The sequence below is a fragment of the Schistocerca gregaria genome, chromosome 7 (genome assembly GCF_023897955.1).
Source record: "Schistocerca gregaria isolate iqSchGreg1 chromosome 7, iqSchGreg1.2, whole genome shotgun sequence".
NCBI classification, from domain to species: domain Eukaryota; kingdom Metazoa; phylum Arthropoda; class Insecta; order Orthoptera; family Acrididae; genus Schistocerca; species Schistocerca gregaria.
Window position 1 is genome coordinate 74,035,575 of NC_064926.1, and position 19,135 is coordinate 74,054,709.

The following is a 19,135-nucleotide window of genomic DNA, read 5'->3' on the forward strand; positions in this document are numbered from 1 at the left end:
GCCAAAGAAATTGCGTAATATCATGTAGGGCCCCTGTGAGCACCCAGCAGTGCTGCAACACGACGTGGCATGGACTCGACGAATGTCTGAAGCAGTGCTGAAGGGAAGTGACACCATTAATCGTGCAGGGCTGTCCATAAGTGTGTAATAGTATGAACGGGTGGGTATCTCTGCTGAACACTATGTTGTGAGGCATCCCAGATGTCCTCTGTAATGTTCATGTCTGGGGAGTTTGATGAACAGAAGAAGTGTTCGAACTTCCTGGAACCACTCTGTAGCAATTCTGCACATGTGTGATGTTGAACTGCCCTTCTGGAATTGCCCAAGTCTTTTGGAATGCACAACGGACATGGATGCAGGTGGTCAGAGAGGATGCTTACGTTCGTGTCACCTGTCAAGAGTCATATCCAGATGCATCTGGGATCCCATATCACTCCAACTGCACATGCCCCACACCATGACAGAGCCTCCACCAGGTTGAACAGTCCCCTACTGATATGCAGTGTCCATGGAGTCATGAGGTTGTCTCCATACCTGTACATGTCCATCTGCTCGATACAATTTGAAATGAGACAGGTCCAACCAGGCAACATGTTTCCAGTCATCAACAATCCAATGTTGGTGTTGACGGGTGTGGATGAGGTGTAAACCTTTGTCATGCAGTCCTCAATGGTACATGACTGGGCCTTCAGCTCCAAAAGCCCATATCGATGATGTTTCGTTGAATGTTTCATATGCTGACACTTGTTGATGGTCCAGTATTGAAATCTGCACCAGTTTGCAGACAGGTTGCAGTTCTGTCACATTGAACAATTCTCTTCATCATTGCTGGTCCCATTCTTGCAGGATCTTTTTCCAGTTGCAACGATGTCGGAGATTTGAAGTTTTACCAGATTCCTAATATTCACGGTACACTCATGAAATGGTTCTATGCGAAAACCCCTGTTTCTTTGCTGCCTCAGAGATGCTGTGTCCCATTACTCATGTGTCGACATAACACAACATTCAAATTCACTTAAATCTTGATAACCTGCCATTTTAGCAGCAGTAACTAATCTAACAACTATGCCACACACTTGTCGTCTTATATAGGCATTGCCAACTGCAGTGCTGTGTTTTGCCTGTTTACATATATCTGTATTTGAATATGCACGCCTATGCCAGTTTCTTTTGTGCTTCAGTGTATTTGTTGAATGTTTCCTGATCACTTTCAAATGGCATGAGAGGATCCAAGGTCACAAATTTTGTCCAGTACTGTTTAGACTGCTGTGGGAAGAGCTATGGTGCAGGTGGAATGGAGGAAGTGAATAAATTCAAGCTACCTCATGTAGTGCTGGTGCTACCCATGTTCTATACCAGAAGTGGCAAATGTTTAAATGATTTGTAAAAGTTCTTTATTGACAAGTTTGTTGTTAATAATAATAATAATAATAATAATAATAATAATAATAATAATGTTTTAGGATATACAAAGGTAAAGTGGGACAGAGAGTAATGAAAAATGTACCACATCTTGGGACAACCTTTATAATCAACAAACAAATCTTGAACTCAATAGTTGGCTTTGATTCCCAATAAGAAAGAATCTCGAGTCTTACATTCACAAGCACAAACAAAATCTACACAATTATCAATGCACACGCCCCTATAAACGAAGATAACAGGAAAAACAAAGAAAAAGTGGAGGCCTCTTGGAATCATCTAGATGACATTATTCAGAAAATTCCAGATAAAAACAATCGTCATTCTTCCTGGAGATTTTAATGCACAGATTGGTAAAGAAAAAAGATATAAAAAAAATAGTTGCAAACTATCCTGCACGCAAGAGAACAAACAGAAATGGTGTGAGACTAATAGAACTTTGCCAAGCACACAATTTAATTCTTAAATCCACAGCTTTCAAGAAACTACTACGAAGACAAAAGACATGGGTAGCCCAAAATCCTAGCCTTGGGGAATTTCAACTTGATCATGTGGCAATCAAGAAGATTTCTAGCAAAGAAATCATGAATGTTAGGGTACTCAGGGGTGCAAACTTGGATTCAGACCACTACCTTTCTAAAATTAAGTTCAAAGTAATCCCAAACAGGAAACACAGCATGAAACAAATTAAGGGTCGGAAGTATAGCACAGAAAAGATATTAAAACCAGATGAATTCACAAAAGCAACAGAAACCATTCAGACACAAAGATGGGGGAATATCAAGGAAAACCTCATGACTACAGTCGAACGGATAGCACCTAACAAAAAAAAGTAAAAAACATGCCTGGTGGTCGCTGGAATGTGATGCCCTCATTGAAACAAGGAAACAGGCATGGCAAAATTGGCAGTCACAGAAAACAGAAGAAAGTAGACTGAATTTCATTACTGCTAGAAAACTGGTTGATAAAAATATAAAACGGATTAAGAAGACACATGAAAACAAAACTCTCCTCCAAATTGATGAAGAATTTGCTAGAAACAACACAAGAAGCTTTTACAGAACTTTCAAGCAAAGGTTATCAAGATACAAAGCACCCACTCTCCAATTTCGAGATGTAAATGGGACCATCGCTCACAACAACACAGAAAACTGCAAGATACTAGCAGGCTACTTTGAGAAACTCTTGAATTGTGAACCCATCCTTGAAAAATTTGAATCCATCCCAAACAACCGTGAGAAGCCAGATTCAGAACCATCGACGACTGAAGAACTACAGAAGGTCATTTCAGAACTTAAAAACAACAAGGCGTCCGGAGAAAATCAAAGAGTGCCTGAACTATGGAAAAAGGCTGACACAAATGCAGTTACATCCCTAAAGTGTGTTTTCGATCAAATCTGGAAAGAAGAGGAGATCCCCACAGAATGGAGAACAGCCCTCATCCACCCTATCCACAAGAAAGGTTTGAAGACAGACCCCAACAATTACAGAGGAATATCACTGCTGGTATAACATACAAGATTCTTTCTAAAGTCCTTTTGAACAGGGTAGAGTGGCAATTGGGTCCGCAAATCAGGGAACACCAGAGAGGTTTTAGAAAGGGTAGATCATGTTCGGAACAAATAGTAAACCTCAAAAACATTATGGCATACCAAAAATCAAGGGCAAAGACATATGTAATCTCCTTCATTGATTTCAAAAAAAGCATATGATTTGATTGATAGAGAATCTCTATTATCAGTCCTGGAAGAAATGGGTTTGGATAAGAAAACAACTAATATTATAAAAGCGACTCTTACAAATACATTTTCGAAAGTTAAATTTATGGGCGAACTATCGGAACCCTTTGAAATAAAAACGGGAGTGCGACAGGGCAATGGCCTCTCACCGTTGCTGTTCAATTGTGCGCTTGAGAAAGTAGACAGAGAATGGAACACAAATATTAAGAGTGGTATAAGACTGGGTTGCAAAAAGAAGAACCCTAAAGTAAATTGCATTGCTTTTGCAGATGATATGGCCCTGTTTGCTCAAACAATAGAAGCAGCATGGGAGCAAATCCTTGAACTAAAGAAACAAGCAACTAAAATTGGTCTTCACATCTCCTTTGAAAAAACTTAGATATAACTAAGATATTGACAAACATCAAGCACTCATGTAAATACCTCAAAGTTCAAGAACAGAAGATTGAAATAGTAAAAGAATTAAAATATCTCAGAGAATGGATTAGTTGGAATGCTGGGGAAAGCAAAACAATGCAATCCAGAAAAAACAAACTTGAATTGGCCTTCCAAATTACAAAAAATACATACAACAAAAAATCCCTTTCATGAGGGTCCAAAATTGCACATTACAAGACAGTGATCAAGCCAGAAGCACTGTATGCAGCAGAAACACTTAACATGAATTTCAAAGGCCAAATGGAGAAACTTGAGCTAAAGGAAAGAAAAATTTTAAGAAAACTCATTGGGCCAAAATTTGAAGACAATAAGATTATATACATTAAAAATGAAACACACTATAAGAACACTGAAAAACTTTCAGATTCTATGCGAAAAAGGAGAGTTAATTTTCATGGCCATCTTCTCAGAACGAATTGCAACAGATTAACTAAACAAATCTTTGACTTCTTCCGTAACCGAAAAACGAAGCCCAACTGGTTTAAAGAAACTGAGAAAGACCTAGTGGAATTAAATATTTCAGAAAATTTACTTATTGATTGAACTGCTAAATTAATTACTAAAGATGAAAACATAAGGTTCCAAGACAAATCCATACAAAGGTCCAAACTCTTCATCTTGGAGGAAGAGAGGAGAAGATGATCAGAAACAATGAAGAAATACTGGGCCCTAAGAAAAGAACAATGCACAAAGAAATGATTGATCCAGCATACCCCAAAGAGGGTGAAACGAAAGAAGAAGAGGAAGAATACTTGGTTTATGTAAAGCCCCATGCTAATGTGTGTCCTGTAAAATGTTAGCAGGTGACCCTATCTTATATGGCTACTCACTGGCTGTTATTGTCTATCATTTATTTGGTGATTGATTTGCTGCACTGTGGCCCGCCTGTCTACCAATACAATCCTGTATAGTTAACAATACCTGCTGCTTGAAAGCATGTTATTGCCCACAACAATTGACTGTAGTGTTGGCAGTTTTTTTCCAAAACTAATTCTCACAGTATACACTTGAGACTACATCAAGTGAAAACCCGACTTCCTGCGTAATCATGAAGATGCAATCAAAGCTAATGATATTGTTCACCTTGCCATTATATATGCTGAACATGAGGTTTGATGACATTTCATCAATGAGACAGGTTGAATTATTACAGTCACCCTTGTTACAGGAGTGCTACCCCCTCTGACACAGAAAGCTGTGTTTATTGATTCGCTGAGTAGGGGGGAGGGGGGGGGGGGGAAGAGGAGGAATGTATGTTGGAGGGTGAGTGTGTAATTATCAACATTTACTTCATGAGTAAACTAAAATTTTTTGTCCATTAAAGTCTTCAGCTATATGCTGCTGTGCTCATCCTGTCTGTTTTCTAATGTGATTTGCCACATCTTCCATAAATACACTATCTTAGTCTTTTCTTATCTCTCATAATCATTCATTTGCCTATCCACATGCTTCAGCCCTTTCATTTTCATTTTGACTGTGCTTGTTTCTTCCACTTCAATCTGTTTCTTGAATGTTTGTTTGTTTTCCTGCCACTACTAATAATTCCCAACATGCACTTCTCCATTGCTTGCTCCCTCCCACTCCATTCCCCAGTCTCTGTGCACCTTGTATGTCACCCACACACCAATGGAAACCAGGAAACCAAGTAGCTCTTACCCCCCGTGCTTCTTTCCAGACAGTAAGTGTAGCGTGTATACCAAGTTTCATTGACATCAAGTCACACGTTTAAGAAGAGATGGGTGTGTGGGGAGAGGAGGGGGGTGGGGGCATGTCACCTCACACTTCTATAATTGTATGAACAAAACACATTTTAGATCACATATTTTTATTGTGACAACTGGTTTAGGCTGTGTTAGGCCATCTTCTCATACAAAATATGGAGGAGTAGACTAGTGTTTAAGATCCTGTCGACAACGAGGTCATTAGAGACAGAGCACAAGCTCAGATTAGGGAAGGATGGGGAAGGAAATCGGCTGTGCCCTTTCACAGGAACTATCCTGGCATTTGCCTGAAGTGGTTTAGGGAGATAATGGAAAATCCAAATCAGGATGGCCAGGCGCATGTTTGAACCGTAGTCCTCCTGAATGCGAGTCCAGTGTGTTAACCACTGCACATCGCTCTGTACAATATATGGAGAGGATGGTAGTTATGACCATAATGAATTGGTGAATGCTAAGGTTTGACAATGTTCACCCGTTAATGCTTGTGATAGCTGTCATCCCCTACAAATTTTGGAATGGCCTGATTTGGCTGGACATGTTATTACAATAGAATTCATGATCTAGGCTGTGATTTTCTCATTACAAAAATCATTCAACTTTGCTGTGAACTTTCCTTTCATTTTACTCGGAATTGTCTTATTCTTTTCAAGTGAGCCTGTTTGCTCTCCTTTGCTTGAAAGGCACTTTGTCATGCATCTGGTTGTTCATGTAAGTTTATCCCATTGAACACAGTCGTTTTTGCAGGATTACTCTTTTTCTTTTCAGGCTTAATACTTCCTTGGGTTTACTGTTCTCTCATTCTTGTAATAGTGTACTAAAATTATTATGTAATTTTTTAACTCTTGTTTATATAATTCAGGAAAACATTTTTAGCTGTGCATAAAATTATTGGTTTGAGAATAGTTATATTGTGTTGTAACTTAATATTTTTGAAAAGGTCTCTCGTGTTTTACTTCACTCGTGATGTCGTGTAGGCTAGTTACAGTTTCCACATTTGTCCTTGATGTGTAGATTTGCCTGTTCGTATTTTTCGTGATGATATTCCCAAACTACTTGCTTTGTTTTCTTTTTTCATGTGTACATATTTCATGTAATGTTTTGGTGATGCATCCTTAATATTGGCCATCACTTTAGTTTGTTTAGTGTGTCTTTTAACAACTTGATTCCAGTACCAATAATGTCCACATCAATTCACAATATGCTTATACTTCTACAAAAATCTTTCAAAAAGGAAGTAGTTCATTTAAACATATGTCTGTAAAACCACTATCTGTTAATTATCAATCAAAGTTTACATTCACTCTGTGTTGAAAAAATATCCAAAAATTTTTGTGCATTTGCGATGATCTGTTTTGAACATTTTACGTATCCATTGGTGGTGGTGATGATGGTGGGGGGGGGGGGGGGGGGTGAATTGCCTGGTAATTGATCGGTTTATTTAGGTTATATATTTAGTACTCTGACAGATATGATTTCAGTCTATGGGCATGCAAATGGCAGTGGAACTAAAACTGCACAGTTGAGAATAAAATAGCATTTCTTATGGGAATTAGACTTAACTATACAATCCGTGTTGAATTTTACACTACTGGTCATTAAAATTGCTACAAGAAGATGAGTTGCAGATGATAAATGGGTATTCATTCAACAAATATATTATACTAGAACTGACATGTGATTACATTTTCACGCAATTTGGGTGCATAGGTCTGAGAAATCAGTACCCAGAACAACCACCTCTGGCCGTAATAATGGCCTTGATATGCCTGGACATTGAGTCAAACAGAGCTTGGATGGCGTGTACAGGTGCAGCTGCCCATGGAGCTTCCACACGATACCACAGTTCATCAAGAGTAGTGACTGGCGTATTGTGACGAGCCAGTTGCTCGGCCACCATTGACCAGACATTTTCAATTGGTGAGAGATCTGGAGAATGTGCTGGCCAGTGCAGCAGTCGAACATTTTCTGTATCCAGAAAGGCCTGCAACATGCAGTGGTGCATTATCCATCTGAAATGTTGGGTTTTGCAGGGACCAAATGATCGTAACACATCTGAACTGTAACGTCCACTGTTAAAAGTGCGTCAATGCGAACAAGAGGTGACCAAGACGTGTAATCAATGGCACTCCATACCTTCACGCCAGGTAATACGTCTGTATGGCGATGATGAATACATGCTTCCAATGTGTGTTCACCGCTATGTCGCCAAACACTGATGCGACCATCATGATGCTGTAAACAGAACATGGATTCGTCCGAAAAAAATGATGTTTTGCCATTTGTGCACTCAGGTTCGTCGTTGAGTACAACATCGCAGGCGGTCCTGTCTGTGATGCAGCGTCAAGGGTAACCACAGCCATGGTCTCAGCTGATAGTCCATGGTTTTGCAAACGTCGTCAAACTGTTCGTGCAGGTGGTTGTTGTCTTGCAAAAGTCCCCATCTGTTGACTTAGGGATCGAGATGTGGCTGCACAATCCATTGCAACCATGAGGAAAAGATCCCTGCTAGTGATACGAGGCCGTTGGGATCCAGCACAGCGTTCCATATTACCCTTCTGAACCCACCGATTCCATATTTTGCTAACAGTCATCGGATCTTGACCAATGCGAGCAGCAATGTCACGATACGATAAATCGCAATCACCTTAGGCTACAATTCGCCTTTATCAAAGTTGGAAACATGATGGTACGCTTTTCTCCTCCTTACACGAGGCACCACAACGATGTCGGTCAACTGCTGTTTGTGTATGAGGAATGGGTTGGAAACTTTCCTCATGTCAGCACATTGTAGGTGTCGCCACCTGCGCCAACCGTGTGTGAATGCTCTGAAAAGCTAATCATTTGCGTATAACAGCATTTTCTTCCTCAGTTAAATTTCGCATCTGTAGCATGTCCTCTTAGAGGTGTAGCAATTTTAATGGCCAGTAGTGTATTATGACATTGCTAAGACAGGATCCATAACACAATAAATGGTGTAATGAAGGAAACCAAGACTTAATCAGATGCCTGTCTAAAGCAGCATTTACACGGTATTTGAAACATGTTTTGCAACATTATTTGCAGCCATTACTGGACTATCAGTGTTCACAGCATTTTGTTAATATGAAAGCAGCTATTCTTGACTCTGTTGGTACAGATCAAAGGAAACTTTGTCTCTGGACTGATGCTGCTAAATGCCACTATCTGGTGCTGGTGTTTGTTTATATTTATGACTTACTCCATGCAGCAGAGTTTAGTAATTATGTTGTTCTGCATTGTGTGGTAAGGTCAAAAGTCTGATGGTGTTGTGTCCAGACATAGATATTCATTGTGTTGTACTCTATGAAGCAGAGGAGAATGTGGAATGTGTGAGGTGCAAAATATAAAAATCCCAGGTTAAAATGACACTCCATATTAATGGATTTCAGTGTACAATAAAACATATAGTTTAGCATTATTTGCATGATTGGATCACCTTTGCAAAATCCTTCAACCAATGCTTCAAAAATTGAAGCTGGAACTGACTTTGAAAGGAATTTCTTGTTTTTCTGATAAAATTCTGCCTTTCTTTGAAACAAATAGCCATGAAAAATTTGAAATCAAATCATGTAACCCTAGTGAAGCAGCACCATCTCCTACATTCATCTCGTGCAGTATATCGGTCACACAATGACTGCTATATTGTTTTTTCAGCCAACACAAAACCTACATTTTTGTCTTCATCTGCTTCTATTGTTGAGTATTAATTATGTAGTGTGGCCTGAGCTCCCAGTTGGTGCACATCGACAGCGCAGAAAGATACGTCTATAGCTTCTTTTCTGTGTTTACGTCGTAGATCCTTACTTAAATTGCATGTAAGTTTCATATAGGAGGTGTAATTTAGAGTTTTAGTTACTGTAATCGTAAATTCAGGCAGATTGTAGCGCAGTCATTAGGCATTTGTACAGGTTAGTTCATACATTCTTTGCGTGTTTCCCTTGCGTTATCTAGGCACAGACTTGTGTTTCAGTAACTGTTGTTCAACATCGACTAGAATGGACAGGAACTGTGATTGCTGTGTTCGGATGGGGACTGAGTTGGCATCCCTTCGCTCACAGCTGCAGGCGGCGCTGACTTTGGTCGCGCAGCTTGAGGCTGTTGCCAATGGGCACCACTGTGGGGAGCCGGACATAGGTATCATGGGGATGTCAACCTCGTCCCGTCTGTCCCCAGATTGGTCTGCCGCTGTGGTTGCCCCGGTTGCTGCCCGCAGTGGGGCTGGACGCTCCCCTCTGGTTGATTGGGAGGCCGTTCCAAGGCATGGCAGGCAGTGAAAGACGTCCCCGGAGGCTGATCAGAAAGCCTCCCCGGTGCGTCTGACAAACAGGTTTCAAGTATTGTCTCTGGCTGAGACAGATGGAGCTGCTTGCCCTGTTTCAAAGGATGATTCTCAGCCTTCAAGGTCCAGCCAATCGCAGAGGATGGGCTTATTGGTAGTTGGAAGCTCCAATGTTAGGCGCATAATAGGGCCCCTTAGGGATATGGCGCCTAAGGAGGGGAAGAAATCCAGTGTGCATTCCGGGTAGAGTCATTCCCGATGTGGAAGGGGTCCTTCCAGATGCCATGAAGAGCACAGGGTGCAGCCAGCTGCAGGTGGTGGCACATGTCGGCACTAATGACGTGTGTCGCTTTGGATCTGAGGAAATTCTCTCTGGATTCCAGCGGCTATCTGATTTGGTGAAGGCTGCTGGTCTTGCTTACGAGATGAAGGCAGGGCTCACCATCTGCAGCATTGTTGACAGAACCGACTGCGGACCTTTGGTGCAGAGCCGGGTGCAGGGTCTGAATCAGAGGCTCAGACGGTTTTGCGACCGTGTTGGCTGCAGATTATTTGACTTGCACCATACGGTGGTGGGGTTTCGGGTTCCACTGAATAGGTCAGGAGTTCACTACACTCAGCTGGCGGCTACACGGGTATCAGAGGCTGTGTGGCGTGGACTGGGCAGTTTTTTAGGTTAGAAGGCCTCGGGGGTGGGCTACAATCCCAAAGGGTGCATGGCAAACACAGGACGTGCTTGGATCAAGGAACATTCAGAATTGTTGTAGTAAATTGTTGTAGTTGTGCTGGGAAAGTCCCTGATCTTCAAGTGCTAATAGAAAGCACAGAAGCTGAAATCGTTATAGGTACAGAAAGCTGGCTAAAGCCTGAAATAAGTTCCACAGAAATTTTTACGAAGTCTCAGACGGTGTTCAGAAAAGGTAGAAGATAGATTAGGCAGAATTGATGGTGGAGTGTTTGTGTCTGTCAGTAGTGGTTTATCTTGTAGTGAAGCCGAAGTAGATACTCCATGCGAATTGGTATGGGTGGAGTTTATACTTAACAGCCAAATTAAGTTAATAATTGGCTCCTTCTACCGACCCTCAGACTGCGATGATACAGTTTTTGAACAGTTCAGAGAAAATTTGAGTCTCGTAACAGATAAATACCCCACTCATACGGTTATAGTTGGTGGGGACTTCAACCTTCCCTCAATATGTTGGCAAAAATACTTGTTCAAACCAGTGGTAGGCAGAAAACATCTTCCGAGATTGTCCTAAATGCTTTCTCCGAAAATTATTTCGAGCAGTCAGTCCAAGAACCCACGCTTATTGTAAATGGTTGCGAAAACACACTTGACCTCTTAGCCACAAACAATCCAGAGCTAATAGAGAGCATCATGACTGGTACAGAGAGAAAAGTGATCACAAGGTCGTCGTAGCTAGGCTCAATACCGTTTCTTCCAAATCCACCAGAAACAAATGCAAAATAATTTTATTTAAAAAAGCAGTTAAAGTGACACTAGAAGCCTTCCTAAGAGACAATCTCCATTCCTTCCGAACTGACTATGCAAATGTAGACGAGATGTGGCTCAAATTCAAAGATATAGTAGCAACAGCAATTGTGAGATTCATACCTCATAAATTGGTAAGAGAATGGTACTGATTCCCCATGGTACACAAAACAGGTCTGAACGCTGTTGCAGAGGCAACGGAAAAAGCATGCGAAGTTCAGAAGAACACGAAATCCGGAAGATTGGCTAAAATTTACAGACGCGTGAAATTTGGCACGGACTTCAATGCAAGATGCCTTTAATAGGTTCCACAACAAAACATTGTCTCGAAATTTGGTAGAAAACCCGAAGAAATTTTGGTCGTATGTAAAGTACACAAGCGGCAAGACGCAGTCAACGCCTTCGCTGCACAGTGCCGATGGTACTGTTACCGACAACTGTGCTGCTAAAGCGGAGTTATTGAATGCAGTTTTCTGAAATTCTTTCACCAGGGAAGACGAATGGAATATTCCAGAATTTGAAACACGAACAGCTGCTAGCATGAGTTTCTTAGAAGTAGATACCTTAGGGGTTGCGAAGCAACTCAAATCACTTGATACGGGCAAGTCTTCAGGTCCAGATTGTATACCGATTAGGTTCCTTTCAGATTACGCTGATACAGTAGCTCCCTACTTAGCAATCATATACAACCGCTCGCTCACCGATAGATCTGTACCTACAGATTGGAAAATTGCGCACACATTTTAAATTCAGAGTATGACCATTGTAGACCAACATGAGATTGTTATAGTCTTACTAGCTGACATTCCCGACACTGCTTGAGTATTCATTTTTGTAGTGAAGTTTCAGAATGATTTCATTTCTATATATTTGTAAAAACAGATTTGAAATTATGAAATAGTCATACTAAGACCTGTGCTCACTGTATGAATGTATCAGTATCCAAATTAAGAAACATGATCCTCGACCATTTTTGTACACTAGATGCAGCTGCTTCACATTTCTACAACGTGATTCTGTAAATGTCTCTACAGCTATCATTTTCATCTATAGCTGTTTGCACTTCACAGTTGAAAGCTGTGAAAAACCCTGCCAGGTGTTAAGAATTTCCTTAAGTTGCTCAACTGTGGGATTGTCTTAGTAGTAAAGAATAAAGGTGTTAAAACTTTATTCATGATACAGCATTTTTTCACATATCTCAATTTTTATGATTTTGTACCTCTTGGGCTGTGTGTCATGCAATGATATATGTGTGCAGGTACATTTAGCAGTGAAGTATGCTGCAAATGGAGTTAGTAGGAAAGAAGTAATAAATTTAAAGGTTATGCATGATGCAGCAATTTTCCATGCATCTCAGTGTTTCTTACATCATATCTCCTCATACATGTGTCTCACACAAAGATATATTTTTGTAGGTACATTCAGCAGCATGTGTGGATAGTGTCTACAAAATGTGTTGTGAGTAGAGTTAGAAAAGGAGTATTAAATTTAAACGTCATGCACAATGTGGCTGTTTTTCACACGTCTTAATCATTATGACATCATACCTCTTGAACTGTGTGTGCTACCAAGATATACTTTTATAGGTGCATGTAGCAGCATATGTAGATACTGCCTGTGAAATTTATTTTCAAATACATTTGGTAGCACAGAAATAATACATTTAAAGGTCATGCATGATGTGACATCTCATTGTTTATGATGTCTTATCTCCTAAACTATGATAGGTAGGTGGTTCTTACCCCTTGAAATCTGTCCAGTGACTTAGGAGGATATGTGGAGCATATGTACATACATGCATCCATTTTTATAATATGTATGGATGAATTTTGTATATTCTTATGCTTGAGCCTAACACATTCTGTGGCGCGTTTTTCATGAACAATGTACAAGCATAGTGGGTCAAGGCATTTACATTTCCTAAGGCAGAAATTTATTTCTAGTACATTGTCTTAATTCATTATGCCCTAAATAATTTTTCTAGAAAATATATGTTATCGGTATTCATAAATGCTAGAAAATATATGTTACTGGTATTCATAAATACCAGCAAATAGGATTCTTGACAAGTGTTACAAGACTGACTCTTTTACAATGAAATCTTGCTTAGGATCACAGCTAGAAGAAAATTATGTTCATTTGAATTTTTTATAAACAAATTTTGTTGTTTTCACTATTATCAACACAATGGCACCTTTGTAAAGCTTCCAGATGAATTTGCATATGTCCGTGTTGCATTACAAATCCATTGTTTGTGTTTTGGTTCCATATAACTTGATATTCTTAATGTAATTAATATGTAGTTTAATGAGAAAAGATATATTAGATTCCTTCCTCAGGCATTATCATATATGAATATATCATACGGCAGTTATTCACTGTCAAAAACACATCAAACCTCCAAAGCGTTAAACATTTAATTTCACTTACGTTCTTACCATGTGAATCAACAGTAAAATGACAGTACCTCATTTTTTAGAGAAACAAATGCCTCTGATATCTTTCATAAAAGAGATCCTGTGCATTGTTTTAAAATATGTAGGCCCAGGAGTAGAAAAAATTGCCCTGGCATTCTCAGACAGATTAAGTTATTTTTCTGCTTGGACAGTGTGTATTCTCATGTTAGTTCCCATCAACTTTATCTGCAGAGTAAGTTCGGATGTCGTTCAAGAGCTTGGGCAGAAGTACCAGCAAGTGATGAGACAATGCCGAAGGTAGCAGTGCGATTTGAGCACACTGTCGAACCAAGGAGAGACCTCCATCCGCGCTCCTGGGGAAAGAACAAGCTACAAGGTGAAGCGCATGACCTGGAAATGGAACTGAACATGAGTTCACTGATTGGGCTTGCTGATTTTATTGAAGATGAAATTATACCAGAGGCTGTTCCCATGGAGGTTTGTAAAGTGTATACTTGTTTGTAATTTTATTATTTACATTTATTATTCAGCTAATTGTAAGAAACTAAATCACTAACTAATATTCTGGCTTTGTTGATTTTTAAATGTAGCTGTTACTTTAAAAATTTCATGTAGTTGTCATAATAATCAGCTGTTTATCATCCACTGACTGAAAAAGTCCTTTTCTAGAATTTTCCATCCAGGTACTGTTACCTGTATCCTGATGCTGTCTGCTTAACGTAAAGTAGATTGTGCCACATTGGCCAATCCTTTATTTGCTTTCCTTGATTTCAGTTCACAATCACCTCATCTCTTGTCCTTTCACTAACACATTTGTTTATTGTAGTGTGTTTTCCCCCCTCTGTACTGCTTTCAACTTATGTTACATATTATATTTCAAGCTGTATATACTTAAGTTTTGTGTTTCTGTAGGATTGTTTAGAACTGACACTGCACATTTAATTATTTTTAGACACATTGAGTTGTTAATTCAGAAATATAATCCCAGTTCCCCAGATGACCATCCAGCTATTTCTCCTCTCATATTTATTTATTTTAGTGTATATTTACACTTTTTGTTTCAACTGCTGTAACTACATGAATTTATTAATTGTAAAGGGGTTCTCTTATTCCTCACTGTCTTGCTTGAATATATTTACTATGCATCATTTTTGTTTACTGCAGTTAATTTGCACTCATACCCCTAATACTTCTTCTGCTGAGTTTTTTCTTGTTGTGGTTCTTTTACAGTTGAAGCAAAAATAAAATAATAAAGTTAAAAACACACAGTAGTGTCCACGAATCATAAATGGTTCAGATAATATCCCCTTACACCTACTTCTCCTTCATACCACTTCATTAATTTAGAAACATGCCAACACATTTGAGCAAAGTGTTGTTAAAATCAAGTTATATTGTCATCCAGTTCCTATAACATTTCCAAATTATTCTATTTCTGAGGATCTACTATCAACATTCCCTAATAAACTGGCTTTTTCCATTTAATTTCTATTTTCTCAAAAGGAATTACCATATATGTTATCAAATTAAAGTCAACATTTTTTAAAGGAAAAACAATAAATTCAAGATGCCATGGCAACTCATATTGATCACTGCTTTTTTCCCTGCGTCCTTATTTACCCATTTCTAAAGACAGTTTTTCCTTATTCTTCTTAAATTTTATTTTTATTCAAATGGACATTTATTTTAGTGCACAATGTCACAAAATACATTACAACGCATCCATAACTTATTGAATGAAAGCAAAACAATAATAAAATGATTAATTATGAAATTCCAGTATGAGAATAACATAAAATAACATAGTACTTATAAACAATCAGCAATAGGACTTAGTATGTGTTACAGATTTTAATAACTGAAAGAGAACTTGTCAGTTGTAGATGATTTCTGCCAACAGTCATGGTATTTTCCTGAAATGATTTGGAAAAACCAAAGGAAACTCATGTCAGAATGACTGGAACAGATAAGGTGATCTAGATTCCATTCCAAGTGTTTCATTGTCCACTTTCTTCATGTGTCAGGGTTTTGGGAGGATAAGGGGGTTGTACTAATCATAATGGACCTCCTGGAGGCCAAACTGATCATGTGGAGATGGTTGCATACTCTTTGGATCAACCCAGCCATCCTAGTTGCCTTCAAAAGGGGAGTTTGTAGCTTATTTACTTTCGCCTTGAGTTATCTACAAACCATAATTTGTTTGTAACAGTCATCAGCTGGTGTTGTTGACTAAAGGTGACCAATATGAAGTAGGTGTTCAATATTTTGTGTCTTACAACAGCAATCAAATGATTGAATGACACTTTTATGGTGTACCTCGCTTTGGTAAGCAACTTCCTATGCTGACAGCCTTCCTTAGCATAAAGTAATAAAGTAACAATGCACAACTGATTTAAGCTTTAAATGTCCCTTAAGGCATGTTTGTGACAGCAATGCCCAGAAACCACATAGTCCCATTCATAATTGGAGACGCAGTTGCACTACTTAGTAAGAGTGAGACAATTTTTATTTTGTATTTTTGTATTTTTTGTAATTTTATTTTTTATATAGACTATTCAGAACACCCATACACATGTATGTGTGTGTGTGTGTGGGTGTGTGTGTGAGAGAGAGAGAGAGAGAGAGAGAGAGAGAGAGAGTATTAAAGACGATATGTGGTGAAAGAGCAACAGTTAAAGAACATGTCTGTATGTTCTGGAGAAATGACTGGCACCATGCCGGATATGAGAATGGTATGATGGGGGAAAATACTAATGAGTGGAGTTTACAGATGAAGAAAAAGGGCCAAGCAAACAAAGACACATCTCTGTAGATGGAGAAGAAACTGAACAAAGGAAGTGCAGAATTGTTGGCTGGAAGCAGTAGGGTGAAATTGGATGGGAATAAGAGAGGGTTAGGAAACAGGCTAGAGAAGAGTGACACATGAGGGGTTGTCGCAACAAAGAATAAGTTTCAAGGAGAATTTCCGCTTGCACAAATAAGAAAAACTGAAACAGTGGGGAAGGGGGGTTAAGGATCAAAATGTCTTGGGTTGGGAAACAGTTCCTCAATTAACAGCTTTATGTTGAGCAACAAGTTCCATAATTGGGTGTTCTAGTTTAGCCATGACCACAGTTTGTCAGCAGCCACTCATCCAATTATATGGTTTGTTTGAGGCCACCCACATAAAACATTATTCAGAAGATGCAGTGAAAATCATATATTGTGTTGCTGCTTTGTCATGTTGGCCTGCTTTTATGGGAGTAGGAGACACCAGTGACAGGCTAAGAATAGAAGGAAGTGAACAGATGTATGAGGCAGGTCTTGCAGCTCAGTCGTCCACAAATACACTCCTGGAAATGGAAAAAAGAACACATTGGCACTGGTGTGTCAGACCCTCCATACCTGCTCCGGACACTGCGAGAGGGCTGTACAAGTAATGATCACACGCACGACACAGCGGACACACCAGGAACCGCGGTGTTGGCCGTCGAATGGCGCTAGCTGCGCAGCATTTGTGCACCGCCGCCGTCAGTGTCAGCCAGTTAGCCGTGGCATACAGATCTCCATCGCAGTCTTTAACACTGGTAGCATGCCGCGACAGCGTGGACGTGAACCGTATGTGCAGTTGACGGACTTTGAGCGAGGGCGTATAGTGGGCATGCGGGAGGCCGGGTGGACGTACCGCCGAATTGCTCAACACGTGGGGCGTGAGGTCTCCACAGTACATCGATGTTGTCGCCAGTGGTCGGCGGAAGGTGCACGTGCCCGTCAACCTGGGACCGGACCACAGCGACGCACGGCTGCACGCCAAGACCGTAGGATCCTACGCAGTGCTGTAGGGGACCGCACAGCCACTTCCCAGCAAATTAGGGGTACTGTTGCTCCTGGGGTATCGGCGAGGACCATTCGCAACCGTCTCCATGAAGCTGGGCCACGGTCCCGCACACCGTTAGGCCGTCTTCCGCCCACGCCCCAACATCGTGCAGCCCGCCTCCAGTGGTGTCGCGACAGGCGTGAATGGAGGGACGAATGGAGACGTGTCGTCTTCAGCGATGAGAGTCGCTTCTGCCTTGATGCCAATGATGGTCGTATGCGTGTTTGGCGCCGTGCAGGTGAGCGCCACAATCAGGACTGCATACGACCGAGGCACACAGGGCCAACACCTGGCATCATGGTGTGGGGAGCGATCTCCTAGACTGGCCGTACACCTCTGGTGATCGTCGAGGGGACACTGAATAGTGCACGGTACATCCAAACCGTCATTGAATCCATCGTTCTACCATTCCTAGACCGGCAAGGGAACTTGCTGTTCCAACAGGACAATACACGTCCGCATGTATCCCGTGCCACCCAACGTGCTCTAGAAGGTGTAAGTCAACTACCCTGGCCAGCAAGATCTCTGGATCTGTCCCCCATTGAGCATGTTTGGGACTGGATGAAGCGTCGTCTCACGCGGTCTGCACGTCCAGCACGAACGCTGGTCCAACTGAGGCGCCAGGTGGAAATGGCATGGCAAGCCGTTCCACAGGACTACATCCAGCATCTCTATGATCGTCTCCATGGGAGAATAGCAGCCTGCATTGCTGCGAAAAGTGGATATACACTGTACTAGTGGCGACATTGTGCATGCTCTGTTGCCTGTGTCTATGTGCCTGTGGTTCTGTCAGTGTGATCATGTGATGTATCTGACCCCAGGAATGTGGCAATAAAGTTTCCCATTCCTGGGACAATGAATTCACGGTGTTCTTATTTCAATTTCCAGGAGTGTATGTACTATAGGACAGGGGTTGGAAACAGTTATGGTATAAGACTGGAGACAGATTTTATGTAAGTTGGGTGGGCAATGGGATGTTTATTGAGCAGGAAGTGTGAAGGATAATGTGGAGAGTATTTCTCATTTCAAGACATGCTGAGATGCAATTAGAACTATTCAGAGAACACAGATCAGTTCTTACAGGCTTGGATGGTTTCACATGATGAAGGAGGTGCTCCTTTGTGACTGGTCCACAGTTGTGTGTATAGGGTTAGTGGGGATATCTGTTTCTGTACAAGACGAGGAGGGTTATTTGTTGTGTGAAGGCTGTGCAGTTTCTTTGCCATGCTTGGAGAGTAAATACTTATCATTACAGACATAATCTTCACAGGTGACCATACTGTATGTTAGAGACTTGGTGTGCAGAGATGGCAGCTGTCAAAGTGAAGTAATTGTGATTGGTAGGATTGGTGTGTACAGAGGAGGTGAAATTTCAAATCCAGGAAGGTGGCTTACTCAGCTAAAGTACTCTTCCTTCTTTTTCTTTATCATTTCATGCAGTGTGGTTACAGCCTTGTCCATCTTCACTGAAGCCACTGTTTCCTGGTTGTGCTACATCTCTCTTTCTGCTCAGTTTATAATTGACTGTTTGTTTAATTAATCGATCTTCTTCTATTCAGTTGATGCTGTTTCCATTTTATACATCATTGCTCCTTTTTTCATTTATGTAATATATATTAAGGTGTTATCTTATAATATTGTTCTTTATTTGATCTCAGAGGGTACATCATTTAAATTACCTTAAAAATTCAGTGGACTGTATTCTTCATTTGTCTTAATGTCCAAGTTTACTTCTGTATGTCAGAATAGGGAA

General features: G+C 40.5%; 1 protein-coding gene across 2 annotated transcripts in view; it reads left to right on the plus strand.

The window, feature by feature from the left end:
- The window catches only part of LOC126281773 (UHRF1-binding protein 1-like), a 360,711-nt gene that overhangs the window by 277,638 nt on the left and 63,938 nt on the right, over positions 1 to 19,135 (plus strand). For both annotated transcript variants that reach the window (XM_049980977.1, XM_049980978.1), the window contains one exon: positions 13,758 to 14,003. In XM_049980977.1, coding sequence (XP_049836934.1) covers positions 13,758 to 14,003 — 246 coding nt within the window. The remainder of the gene's footprint in view (positions 1 to 13,757; positions 14,004 to 19,135) is intronic.